Below are 14,739 nucleotides of genomic sequence, written 5' to 3' on the forward strand. Positions count from 1 at the left end.
AAAGTCCGGTAATGGAATGACCCAAAAATATCTGTGTTTTTCTTTTTTAATGTAACCACGTTTCCCCAAAAATCTGCTCTCAATTAAGATTCAAATATGTCTGTCAGAAAGAGTGTGGTGTTAGCTATCATATGATACCTTGAGTTTGAAAATACTTCAATTGTTGAACTACAGTAAGTGAAGTGGATTTACTGGTAACAGAATGACTAAATGAGTCCCCTACAGAAATGTAGATTTCTGGATTTTAATGTCATTCTGTACATGATGATGTAGCTAAAATAGGGAAACAAAGGTGGAAATATACAATAGACACTCTCATTAAGGTAATAATGTATTATTTTATCAACTTATAAATAACATTAAAAATGTAAATTGATAAAAACTCACGAAACACAAGAAACATAAATCTGCCTTTGAAACACATTTAATGTGATCAATTACATTTGTGGTTTTCAATGTAGACCTATGTCATGTTTACAGTAGACACACACAGATACACCCTGCTCCTAGTTTGCCTCATAGATAGCCTCTGCAAAATGAAAATGTTATTTATTGTCTGCAATCTGTGTGGGAAAGATCCTGAAAATCTGTCACCACATCAGGGACACCATACCTATGTTCATTAGTGTGCTCTTTCCTGGTGAAGATAAATCCCTTGGTGTCCTTTGAGTAGAAGTGTCAACTTGTATGTCATCATTCTCAATGGAAGTTAATTGTGCTCCATATTTGTGTGATTTGCTGGCTTTGCTTTCCCCATTGTACTCAACAACAATTTATTGGAGCATGAAATGAGGATGTTGATGCGGTGCTTGGTGAGGATGTTGATGCAGTGGTGTGTAACTACTAATGTATGATTTCCTTAAAGTGTTCTCACACAGGGACAGCCAAAGAACCCTTTTAGGTTATGAACAACCTGTACAATAAGCCAATTCAATTTCAGTAATTCTGTTACTGATTTGATTTGGTCATTCTGATAACGATTTGGTAACATAATGACCAGTTTTAATCACTTATTAATTCATAAATCGATATCAGTAAAAACATTACAAGTATTTGTTAGGTACGGTATACCTATACTTACTTTTGTTAACTTGCATTATCATCACTCCTCATGAAGCAGAGACATTTGAAAATATCTTAAATGGTTTTTGGTAACAGAATGAGCAATGATTCTTAACTTACAAAAGCCAAACCATTTCCTAAACGAAATATAAGTGTTGATATTAGTTGACCGAGGTCTATACATGAACATTAATGAGGACCTTTATGACTTCTTCTCTTCACATGTTTCACCAGAAGTCAACGCCTTTGCCTATCCCCATTCTTATGATGGAAGATGGTTGAAAAATGTATTTCTCAACCTTGCCAAAAATATAGACTCTTAGCTTTCATTTGGAGATGGCATAGATTTGACTCATTCAAGGTATTTTATTGTAAGAGCACTTACACTGCTTCTTAAGAACTCAACAAGATGTGTCAGATAACTGATGTAGCTTCAATTAAACTTGATCATACCATTGTGTCATTCAAAAAGTCGACCAACATGAAACTAAAACTTGTCTATCTCCTATTGTAGTACATTTAGTTGAAGAACTTTTAGGAGAGGTTTCCTTTGTATTTATCTTTTTTTTTTTTTGTATTTTATTCACACACATAAGGAAATTACAATGAATTGAAAGAATAACATGGATAAAAAGTGTATGAGCAGGTGAGGTAGGAAACCTGTCCAGGACGTATTTCAAAACCTCACCATAAATTGAGAGAGAAATCTCACAAAAAAAACCAATACAAATTGCATTCCTCCTTGCTGTGTGGCCTTGCACAGCATGATGTCTCCAAGGCAATTACAACCGCAGAACAGTCTCTCAGCATCGCAGCTGGTCTCGCCACCGCCTAAAAAGCCCACGTCCTCAATAACAAAATGCTGAGTAGCAGCATACAGAGATACATTTTCAATCTCTGATCTCCGAATGTGAATGCACACAAGGTCCATTATCTCTCTAATTGTCTTTATTTCTCTCTTTCCTCTACCTTATTTCCCCCAGGGGAGATCTGTGCATTTAAGATCCATGGGCAGGATGCTCCATTCGAGGCAGTGGTCTTAAATAGGACGTCAGGCGAGGGGGTGCTTAGGGCCAAGGGGCCAGTGGACTGTGAGACCCAGAAGGAGTACACCTTTGTTATCCAGGCCTATGACTGTGGGGCAGGTGCCAACGGAGCCAGCTGGAAGAAGTCTCATAAGTAAGTGTGTGTGTGTGTGTGTGTGTGTGTGTGTGTGTGTGTCTGTGTGTGTCTGTGTCTGTGTGTGTCTGTGTCTGTGTCTGTGTCTGTGTCTGTGTGTGTGTGTGTGTGTGTGTGTGTGTGTGTGTGTGTGTGTGTGTAAATAATCTTTGAATGGTGGCAATAATCAGGCATATAGCACATAAACCAATGGAGCACTACGCTAAGCTGTGTCCTTACCCCTACTCAGTACTATGGTCATAGCTACAGTATGCTATGGCAGCTCTCCACTAGGTCCTAGTAACAGCTGAGATTTGTTCAACTCTCTGGACATTTCTCATCAAGGACCGTCAATGTTAGCTTGAAGCTCCATATGAGCCAGTCTATTCTGGACAACAGCAATTATTGCCCCACAGCCCTGTTTTGATAAAGTACTATTGAAAGCATTGCTCTAGGGTTGTGATACTGTCACAGAGAGGGAGAGTGATGAGGGAGGTTGAGGGATCTCACAGCTTAGGAGTTTTTTGATGAATGGCTCTTGACAAAGAGAGATGGTGCTGTGAAGCTGTGTGTGTGTGTGTGTGTGTGTGTGTGTGTGCGTGTGAGTGCGTGCGTGCGTGCGTGCGTGCGTGCGTGCGTGCGTGCGTGCGTGCGTGCGTGCGTGCGTGCGTGCGCGTGCGTGCGCGTGCGTGCGTGTGTGAGAGAGCCTACGTGACAATACTGCAGGACATTCAAGTAGGTATCATTAACCTAATGTCTCTAATTACTAAGAACATAACACATACTACATCAGAAAAAGCATAGCTTATTGTCAAACAAGGTCACTGTCAGCAGATTTAAAAGTACTGTAGACTTTTCAGAAACTGTACACTATAATATATTATTTGAGCTGTTACTTAAAACGTTGAATACTTTATCCTTTGTAGTTTGATTTTAGTCTTAGAATGTATTGAATGAAGTAGGTGGTCTGAGCCAATCAATGTTGTAGGGCCTTTATATTTGCTATGTACTGTATTGTTAATAAAGGATATGTTAATATTAATAATCTGACTCCAAGTAATTAAATTAACACTATGTGCAAACATTTTTGAGTTTGTCTTGATTAGAGCGAGAATAGTCACGTTAGAATAAATCAAATGAGGCTTAAATAAAACTGTAAACATATACATTACAAGGTAAATACATCATAGAGAAATGCTACATTCTACCCTCATGGTAAATTATAGACAGAGAGAGAGAGAGAGTGAGGAAGAGAGACAGAGAGAGAGCTAAACCACATGGTTAGCTTATACAATACTCACAGATCATCAGCTGAGACCACAGACCACGACAAAGAGAAATACTGTTTCTAAACATTCTGTTTTATACACGACTTCCACCATAGTATTTAAATTAAGAGCTGTTTGCAAGGGAACCAATCAGACCTCAATCCTAGTCATATGACACCTCAACATCAACACATTGTAAACATCACAGAGAGATCATAGTCATTTGGCCCATCGGGGGAAGTGATCTCAAGAAGGGGGGTAGAATTGATGTCTTCCCCTTCAATGTATTTTACTGAAAGGCCAAAATATAGCATCACACAGAAATAATTACAACATACAATTGCTATCACCGAACAATATGATTTTACTTGTTTCTCTCTCTGTCTCTTAGTGATGAAGGCTACATGGTGTTATGTTGATAGAGAGGCCATGTAATATAGTACTTTAACAGTGTGTTAAAACTCTTTATCAACCTTTCTCTCTCTCTACTCTCTGTCAACTTTCCCTCCTTTCCTAAATCCCTCCCTCCATCCCTCTCTCCCTCCCTCCCTCCCTCCCTCCCTCCCTCCCTCTCTCCAGGGCAGTGGTCCACATCCAGGTGGATGACATGAACGAATTTGCTCCAGTATTTCGGGAGCCCGTTTACCACACGGTGGTGACGGAGGGGAAGATCTATGACAGCATTCTGCAGGTGGAGGCCTGGGACCAGGACTGTTCCCCGCAGTACAGCCAGATCTGCAACTATGACATTGTCACCGATGACACACCCTTCGCCATCGACCGCAATGGTCAGTCAGCACCGGTCAACTTGGTTACAATACTACACAAGTCCATCATAAACATTCAAACACAAGTCCATCATAAACTGTCAGGTAGTTGTTGACAACTAAACTGTACAACAACACTGACGGGACACAAGCCATTCTTAAGGACATCTAATTGGCTAGGCATAATGCTAGAGCAACTCACTTACATACCTTGTGATAATAACATTGAATACCTGAATGATAACTGCTTACATTTAATTTCATGACATTATAGTAAATACAGTACATATCCTCTGGATCATGGAGGAATTGTTCCAACCAGCTGAACTTATTTTTACAGCATATTCTATTCCAAGCACATCCACCACACCTTATTGCTGTGCTGTGCTGTGCTGTTCGCTGGCTTTTTCAAATGTTTCCTCATTCATCTACTGATCACAGTGCAGCTTTATGAAGAGTGATATGAGACTAGGTCCAGATCTGTCTGATCAGTGTGAACACAAGGACAGCCCGAGGATCAGACAGGTTGAAACCAGATCAGACACTCCACATCCTGCTATCTCTGGTAGCCCCCTCTCTCCCTCCCCTCATTTTCTCTCTCTTTCTCTCTGTTCTTCCCTCCCTTCCCCCCTACCTGGCACCTCTGATATCCTCTGGCACATCTGAGACCCATAGCGGAAAGGAGGTTGGCACTTTCCTGGCTCCCTTCCGCCATGCAAGCTCCACCACTGCCAGTCGCACTACCTCCTATGGCCCTCTCAGGGTCTGCAGTGTGACATGCGCTCTCGGTGCTCAATTAGAGCCAAGCGGGGTGATGCATTAGGGCCTCCAGAGTTTGTTATGTTCCGAAGGGGGTTCTGGCTCCGTCATTAAGTGTGTATCAGAGGCCTGAGTCAGTGATTAGATACAACAGGCCTGCTGGCCCTCTGCAAGGGGGAGAGAGAGGAAGAGAGAGTGAAATAGAGGCACATGTAGGGAAAGAGAGATAGATATGGAGGAAGATACCATATGTTAGAGATGGAGAGAGAGATGAGGGAGCGTGATATCAGAACAATATGACGAGAGAGGACGAAGACAAAAAGAGAGGAGAGATACAAAGAGAGGGAACAAAGACAGGAGAGGAAGGAAAGGGCAGACAAGTAGATGGGGACAGAAGAAGAAAGAGACAATTTGTCTGGTGTAATGTCCCTTGTTTTTGCAATGAGACTGGCAATTAATCCATACAGTATTCCTACATAGGACAACATCACTACAGTTTAACCTAGGATCATGTAAATATAGCTCTACTATAATGAAGTCTGTTTGATGTCTGTGGCTCACCAACGAGTTCAAATCTCCCATTACATACCACTGTATATCTAATGATATGACTTGAATAACAGCTCATAACGCAACATGGTAACAGCTCTTCCTGGCCTTCTGATACACTACAGTATCTATCATCATATTGCTCACGTCTATCCTATCATCACTGATCTACACAAATGGGAGTGGGTGAAGTAGTCAAGTATGAATATACAGTATAGATATGGGAAGGAAGAGGAAAAAAGAGAGTGAAAAGAAAAGAGAGGTCTTCATCAAACGGCTTCGCCCTCTGATATCGTGTGCAAACCAACAGTACTGCATCTTAATAGAGTTCTCCCTTTTTAACTGCACTGCACACCACCCTAATCAAAGCTCAACAGCGTAACACTTCACTTGCACACTCCACATGCTGCAACCCAGTTTCACAGATGGGAGTGAAAAAGTGAGAATGATACATCCCCCTTTTTGAGGGCATGTAGTTATTTGTATCCCATCTGGGATAGTTATCTGTATCCCATCCGGGAGTAGGAACTGTCCAGGTTTGAAGGCTCACATAGCTCCTGACCTCCACCCCTCTCATCTGTGCAGTCTCCTTGACAGCATCCGGACACAAACTGACTCACAGAAAAGCAAACTGATTGTGAAGCTGCCAGCTGGGAGAGCAAACATTTTATGTTACTCTTTTTTCTTTTTTCGCTTTATGGAAGTTGAGATACAGCACCAATTGAAAAATGCCCAAAGATCCTGGTTGTAAAGACCCTTGTGATGGTCTGTGCTTAGGCCCACAGTATTGCTGAAATGTAATGCATGATGTTTTGCAAATAAATTATTTGTTTGAAAATGTATTGGTAAAAGTTGTGAATGGTCTAACATTTGTTCTTTTGGTTTTCCATGTCTAGTTATGTTTGTTATTTAGTAATTTGGGACATTTTCTCAAGAGTATTGTGCTAAAATTAGTTTGAGAAAAGTAATCCCTTTCTATGGTTCCTCCACTCATATCTTTATTTCTTGTCTCCCTCTTTAGGCAACATTAGAAACACAGAGCGTCTGAGTTTTGACAAGCAGCAGCGCTACAAGATCATGGTGACCGCTTTCGACTGCGGCCAGAAGAAGGCAACAGAGAGCGTAGTGGTGCACATAGACGTCAAGCCTGTCTGCAAACCTGGGTGGCTAGGTCAGTACTATTCTGAAAAATGTGAGGCTACAAGACTGCCCCCATCCACTGACCCAGAGCCAGTTGCGATTTTTTTATTTATTGCCTTGTTTGTGTTCAGGCTTTCACGGTATATAAGCACACACAGTGAATTTTATTGTATTTGTCCCACACTTTTGCTCACTGCACATCTACAGTTTCCCACCACTCTAAAACCTGACTCCACCACGTTATTCTTCCATGGACGCTATTGGTTACTGCCCGCCATGACACAACATACAAGCGTGAACAGGGATTTCTATTGGAAATGCAGTTTCTGTACCTCTTAGTAATACTCCCTTTGACTTGGTGCTTAACTGTTCTATCAGAGAAAGAAAGCTCTCAACCCCAGTGGGCCAGACTTGCGCTCCACATCTTACAGTCCTCCGCGACTCCATTTTGTTTACTGGAGCAATCCAGGTCAAGTGCCCCTGTGGAGAAAGAAGGAGGATACAGTAGCATCCTGGAGCCAGAATAAGAGAGACACACAGAGAGAGAGATAGGGCGGAAAAGGAGGAGAGGGAATTTTAGCATACCCTGTTTTTTCAAATAAAGCCTGAGAGGAAATATGACACAATATTACACAAAAAGCCAAGGGAACTTGACTGGATATTGTCTTCTACTACTGTAGTGGTTACAAAGTCGTACCTTCACAAGCGGACCTGGTCCCCTACTGCTCATCTGTCAAAAATACTGTACAGCACCTCAGGAGTGAGGAAATGTTTACTGATTTTGTATTATTATACTTATCTTGTATATGGATACTTAGTATAAACTCTGGATGATTCATTCTTTATTTTTTAATCGGATCCCCATTAGCTGCCACCTCGGCGACTGCTTATCTTCCTGGGGTCCACATAAAAAGACATTAAATAAAAACATTACAATCACATTAGAAAACTTCAAAGAATTACAGCACAACAAAAACATACAGACACAGTGATGTCGTTCATATTGACTGTACAACCAGAAATATGTAATATCATTCAAAACAGAAGAACCCAACCCGTTCCCTAAAGTCAGTACAGTATGCAATACTCTTCTGCGTTGAAAAGTGGCCAGTGTGGTTCCATTACCTGGATCAGGGCTCACACAATAGAGGGGGGTTGGTAATACTAAAGGGCAACTTTCTAAGTGACACTCACAGTAAATGTCACCCTCAAATAAAGCTGCAGAGCATAGGGACTGTTAAGCATCAAATTCCACTCTCACTCTCTTTGAGCGAATTGGTCTGCCCTTAGTGTATGGGAAATACACATGCCCTAATAAATGTTGCATAGTGTGCAGTAATTCAAGACACAATCCATAAGCATGAACCATAACCATTAACCTGGCTTGTAATCATGAGTATACAGGATTATGTAACGATGCATTTCAACATTTTATCATCAGCACATGTCATTTCACAGTACATGTCATTTATCTAGTAATCTGGCTATATGTGCTGATGAAAATTGTTTTGAATGTTTAGTATTATTTATGAGAGAATGTGTAAGACTATGTAACAAAAGTGCCAGTGTAACAGTTATTTATACTTCTACTTCCAATATTGCCATCTGAATGTTTGTGTGTTGATATTGGTTGGTTCTGAATAACAGCAATAAGGTTCAGTACTGTACATATCAAGATTTCTAAGGCCATCGAAGCTTTGGTAAGGATTTATCAGTGCAGCTCCTCAGTATAGGTCACTCTCAGCCTCACAAGTGAAATGTAGACATTTCTGTACCCTTTTCCAGCCATTCTACTAACATACTGTCTGTCTCCCTCTTCCTGGCCGCCCATTTTTCTCTCTGAGTGTTTGGCCTTGAATATATCACTGAACAGACTCGACAGCTGTCAACTCTCTCCTCCACACGCAGCAATCAAACCACCATTACGGGTCCCTCGACTATAAAGTCCTGCGCGGCACACAGATACAGTACATATGGAGAGTAATCAAAATATAAAACAGGTGACAAAGATGACAGACGAAGCGGAAGTGAAAGGAGGGCCTCCTGGACAACAGCTGTCATGTTCCTTGAGCATGTAATTTGCCTCCATCATTTTCTCCCTCTCTCTCTCTTTCCCCCCCCCCCCCCCCCACCCCCTTTTCTGTGGTCAAATATCACCTGTCATGGCTGATTGTTCCGTTCGCCCATCCAAATCTTGTGTTTTCCCAGTGGTTCATCTCTGGAGTGGCAGTTTCCCCTTGTACAGTTTTGGTCTGGTAGGATAGAGAACCATTTACATCACTCCTCTTGACTATCTCAGAGCTTCTGACTTTTTTTACTATTCCATTTAGTACTTTTTCTACTATGTCTTCTCATATTCTACTAATATATCCATGGCCAATATAATTGTGTTCCATGCAATCTTTTCTTTTAATTTCTTTCTTTTATTGTTTTGTTCTACTCCACATATTCTCACATCCCTCTGCCCTACTCAGCAGAGGGGATTTGGCTCTGATATTGCTGTGTGATTGGTGAAAGGCCCTGAGGGCTTACTGCCTTGTCTGCCGACACCTTTGATTAAGCAATAACACACAAGATGGTGTGCTTTTGTACCTCATGCCTCTGACTGCATCACAGTGTTCTGATATCCACAATATACAGTGCCCTCCATAAGTATTGGAAAGAGGAAGCATTTTGTCTTCTTTATACTAGCTCTATACTGCAACAGTTTGGATTTGAAATCAAACAATTACTATGGGGTCAAAGTAGAGATTCTCAGCTTTAATTCATTGTTATTTATTTCAGATTGGTTTCACCATTTAGAAAGTACAACATTTTTCAAACATACTCCCCCCTATTTCAGGGCTCCAAAAGTATTGGAAAATCATATGATCCAAATAAAGCATGTTTAGCAGCAGTTACATCATCAATGAAGACAAGTGAGCCAGTTCCAGTGGCAGCCATAACACCCCCTCCACTATATTCTCCACACTTTACACTTGCCAGCACTCTGGTACAACTCTACAGGCTCTTTCAGGTAGTTTTTAGCAAACTGTAATCTGGCCATCCGGTTTCTGTTGCTAATTTGTGGTTTACACCTTGCAGTAGCCTCTGTAGTTCTGCTGGTGAAGTCTTCTGAGAGTGTTCCAGATCCGTGGGACAATTATTATTATTATTTATTTTTTTATTATGGTGAGCATTCTTTGGTCATCCACTGTAGAAGTCTTCCTTGGCCTTCCAGGCCATTTGCGATTACTAAGCTCACCAGTGTTTTTCTTCTTTTGGATGATGTTCCAAACTGCTGTTGTTGGCAAGCCTAAGGTTTTGGATATGTTTATGATAGTTTCTTTCTGATTTCTCAGCTCAATAATGGCTTCCTTGACTTGCAGTGACAACACTTTGGTCTTCATGTTGACAGACACCAATAGCAGACTCCAAAGGAAAACGTAAAGGCTAGAATAAACACTAGACATTGGCTCTTATGCCTGCACAAATGATGTGATGGAACACACCTACTAACCAGAAACACTTGCCAAGCCAATTTTCCAATACGACTGGTTCCCTGAAATAGGGGGACTATGTATAAAAAGGGTTGTAATTTCTAAATTGTGAAACTAATCTTAAAAAATAAAACATTGAATTAAAGCTGAGGATCTCTACTTTAACCTTGTTGTAATTGTTTGATTTAAAATCCAAACTGTTGGGGTATAGAGCTAAAAGAAGACAAAATGCTCACTCTTTCCAATACGTATGGAGGGCACTGTAGCATTGGTACAGTCAGGTACGGAAATATTTGGACAGTGACACAATTTTCATAATTTTGGCTCTGTACTCCACCACAATGGATTTGAAATTAAACAACCAAGATGCAATTGAAGGGCAGACTTTCAGCTTTAATTCAAGGGGTTGAACAAAAATATCGTATGAAACGTTTAGGAATTGCAACCATTGTTATACACAGTTCCTCATTTTCAGGGGCTCAAATGTAATTGAATAAATTAACATAATCATAAATAAAATGTTCATTTTTAATACTTTGTCGAGAATCCTTTGCAGGCAATGACTGCCTGAAGTCTGGAACCCATGGACATCACCAAATGCTGGGTTTCCTCCTTTGTGATGCTTTGCCAGGCCTTTACTGCAGCTGTCTTCAGTTGTTGTTTGTTCGTGGGTCTTTCTGCCTTTAGTTTTGTCTTCAGCAAGTGAAATGCATGCTCGTTCAGGTTGAGATCAGGTGATTGACTCGGCCATTGCAGAATATTCCACTTCTTTGCCTTAAAAAACTCCTAGTTTGCTTTCGAAGTATGTTTTGGGTCATTGTCCATCTGTACTGTGAAGCGCCATACAATCAACTTTGCTGAATTTGGCTGAATCTGAGCAGACAGTATATCCCTAAACACTTCAAAATTCATCCGGCTGCTTCTGTCTTCTGTCACATCAATAAACACTAGTGACCCAGTGCCATTGGAAGCCATGCATGCCCTTGCCATCACACTGCCTCCACCGTGTTTTATAGATGATGTGGTATGCTTCGGATCATGAGCAGTTCCAAGCCTTCTCCATACTTTTTTCCTTCCTTCATTTTGATACAGGTTGATCTTAGTTTCATCTGTCCAAAGAATGCTGTTCCAGAACAGGGCTGGCTTTTTTAGATGTTTTTAAGAAGTCTAATCTGGCCTTTCTATTCTTGAGGCTTATGAATGGTTTGCACCTTGTGGTGAACTCTCTGTATTTGCTCTTGTGAAGTCTTCTCTTTATGGTAGATATGGATATGCCTACCTCCTGGAGAGTGTTCTTCACTTGGCTGGATGTTGTGAAGGGGTTTTTCTTTACCATGTGAATGATCCTGCGATCATCCACCACTGTTGTCTTCCGTGGACATTCAGGCCTTTTTGTGTTGCCGAGCTCACCAGTGCATTCTTTTTCTCTGTATCAAACTGTTGATTTAGCCACTCCTTCACTTGCATTGAGAGCTCCTTTGACCGCATGTTGTGAGTTCACAGCAACAGCTTCCAAATGCAAATGCCACACTTGGAATCAACTCAGACCTTTTACCTGCTTAATTGATAAAGAAATAACAAAGGAATAGCCCACACCTGTCCATGAAACAGCTTTTGAGTCAATTGTCCAACTACTTTTGGTCCCTTGAAAAAGACCTGTAATTCCTAAACCCTTCCTCCAATTTGGATGTGAATACATATAGTATATAACTGCAAATTGAATATGTTTTGGTAAACAGCTAAAATAACAAAAATTGTGTCAGAGTCCAAATATATATGGACCTAACTGTAGATAGATAGGTACTTTATTGATCCCCGAGGGGAAATTAAGACATTACAGCAGCTCAAGCATACCCTTGAGTGTGTTATTACTTTTATACAACAGGTTTACACCGACAGCAACTATTCTGACAACAAGCAATGGTACTAGTGTTTTTTTTCAGGATACTGTATGTTGTATTGGTTTATGCCCTCCGCCTATAAAAGTAGTTCATAAAACTATTACCATAGTTAGGGATTCAGGCATCATTGTCTAGCAACTCCGTCCACACTGATCTGTCTGATAACTCGCAAGCAATTATGGGAAGGATAAAAAGTAGCCAGGCTAAAATATTCGCTGTCAAAAAAGGGACAGACACACTTTTCAGCATCAAACCAAAGTCATGACTATTCAACAAAACATTTTTTCAAGTTTCTTTCAAGCAAATTTGTTAGTTACATGATTGTATGACTAGCAAAGGTGTTTAGACATTGAGTGTGCAGATTTTTATTAAGTTTGGCAATGAGGACAAAAACTAGCATTGAAGATTGGTCAGCTAGCCAGCTGGTCTAGCCAGGCGCATTTAATACGAAAGGAAACGGGCGCTCATTATAGTTTTGTGTATACAAAAAAGTGCATGAAAGTACCTCTACAAGTAGCCAGTTACTATAAAAGACAACGGTTTTAACTGAATGCTCCTATCGTGGAAATTGGAATGGCTGGAATGCTTCTCGGCCAATCTCAATGTTTTATTTGATAAAAATCTAATTGTATTTGTCACTTATTGCTCCACACTCAACAAAGAAGCAACAACAATTCAATAATAAGTTATAAAAGTGACAATAAAGTGACAATAGTACTAGTGCGATAATGTCAGATGTCTTCTGATCAAAGGGGGGGGGGGATTTGAAAGACCAACGCAGAACTTGCTAATCATTGACAGTCAACTGTGTGTGTGACACGGATTAGGAAGCATGGTTCTTAAGCCGTCTGTGCCAGTAATACATCTCCCTAAGCTCCTCAGTGTGTGAAGTCACCTGCCACCTTTCGCTTTAGTGAAGTGTGCTCTCTGATGCCTTCCATCAAGAGCTTGTTAAATGTGAAATGGCTCCTAGATTCTACATTCTCAGGAATTTCATGACTATGCCACCTGGTCCTAAACGTATACACAAATGTGTGAGCATTTGAGCAGTTCATAGACTCTTATGGTGCTTTCACACGTATAGTTTGTTTGCATATGTCAGAATCAGGATTGAAATTATTATTTTGATGCATTTTTTATTTGGTTCAATTAGGATTCAGTGCCAAATCTCTAGCAAACCACAACTTGTAACAAAAGCCATACCATCCATTTATTGGACAGGTATTGTTAGAATGTATTTTCCTGAGTGACTCTTGGAATGTGGTTTACAACAAGGGGTACCAGACCCCAAGATCTCTGTTGATAACATGTCAGACTCACTGGCGCCAAGCTGAGATGAGCCTTATGTCCTGGTTTCATGTTTATTACCTACGATAAAATTGACTGCAAACTCTTTGTGGTTGCCACTTCCGTGCTGACCATTCTCTTGGACAGTAGTTTGGTGTCCCAGATCGATCTGACTAAAAGATTGTCTTTATTTAACTTTCAATTTGAGTATCCACCTTCTTCCACGCATCATTGGATATTATTCTTCAATATCAGAAACATCATCATTACAGGTATCTGCCAGGTTGTTCCAAAACAAAGCATTGTGCCTCACATATGAGTCACGATCTTGTCCTTTCCAATGCTTTAGTATTCTTATCAACAACACAAGCCTCTGAAGAAACAGGCCAATATGAGCGTCTGTCCATGCTGCGTGCAATAAATAATCTGCTGCTTTACAGCATTCATTATAAATGATGAATATATTAAAATAGTATAACATATATTATGTTAATCTGCCCATAGCCTATCAGGGAGACAATTCACCTCCTCATGGCTCCATGTCTTTCCCTGACTTGTTGCTAGTTTGCTACTTTTCTCTCGCCTACAACATATGTCTGCAGTAACCCTTAACACATTGTGTGTTTTATTTCCTGGAAAAATGCACCACGGTTCACTTGGAAGAGCGGGTGGTCCACGGTCTGACTGTTTGTTGAGTTCGAATAGAGTGTTCTTATCTGTCTAAACGAACCAAACTTAGCAAAAGGTTGGTAAATTCACACCAAACTAGGTAGGTGTGACAGCCTAATCTCGGATCCCAGAATCTCTGTGTTATTTAGTGAGATTATGTGAAGCCACACGATTTAAGCTCATGTGTGTATGTGTCTTGTCTCTCAGGCTGGAACAAAAGAGTTGACTATGAGCCTGGGACAGGAAGCAAGCAACTGTTTCCCAAGATGCACCTGGAGACCTGTGACGGCCCACTGTCAGCAGTGAGGGCCATGGTGGAGCTGCAGACCAACCATATTGGGAAGGGCTGTGACCGTGAAACCTACTCAGAAAAGTCCCTGCAGAAACTGTGTGGTAAGAGAGAGAGAGAGAGAGAGAGAGAGAGAGAGAGAGAGAGAGAGAGAGAGAGAGAGAGAGAGAGAGAGAGAGAGAGAGAGAGAGAGAGAGAGAGAACTTCTCCCCACACCTCGGAGCCACAGATTCAAAGCCATGTCTCGCAGTCGTGTGATTCGTTAAAATCAAATTATATCAATACTTCACTCCCACTAAGGCAAGGTTTGAGTCCTTGTAAGTCCAGGCCATAGAAATATAAAGAATAGAACGGACATGGTCCCTCAGAACATAGCAATTTGGCTAGTACACCAAAAGATGACATGGAATT

The 14,739-nt window shown here is 40.9% G+C and overlaps 1 protein-coding gene across 1 annotated transcript in view; it reads left to right on the top strand.

The window, feature by feature from the left end:
- Positions 1-14,739, top strand: part of clstn2a (calsyntenin 2a) — a gene marked incomplete at its 5' end in the record, with an annotated part of 133,870 nt that overhangs the window by 97,059 nt on the left and 22,072 nt on the right. The window contains 4 exons of the mRNA XM_083684835.1: positions 2,046-2,241; positions 4,068-4,276; positions 6,585-6,734; positions 14,247-14,432. Coding sequence (XP_083540961.1) covers positions 2,046-2,241; positions 4,068-4,276; positions 6,585-6,734; positions 14,247-14,432 — 741 coding nt within the window. The remainder of the gene's footprint in view (positions 1-2,045; positions 2,242-4,067; positions 4,277-6,584; positions 6,735-14,246; positions 14,433-14,739) is intronic.

Source organism: Argentina silus (assembly GCF_951799395.1).
Source record: "Argentina silus genome assembly, chromosome: 1".
Classification (NCBI taxonomy): Eukaryota; Metazoa; Chordata; class Actinopteri; order Argentiniformes; family Argentinidae; genus Argentina; species Argentina silus.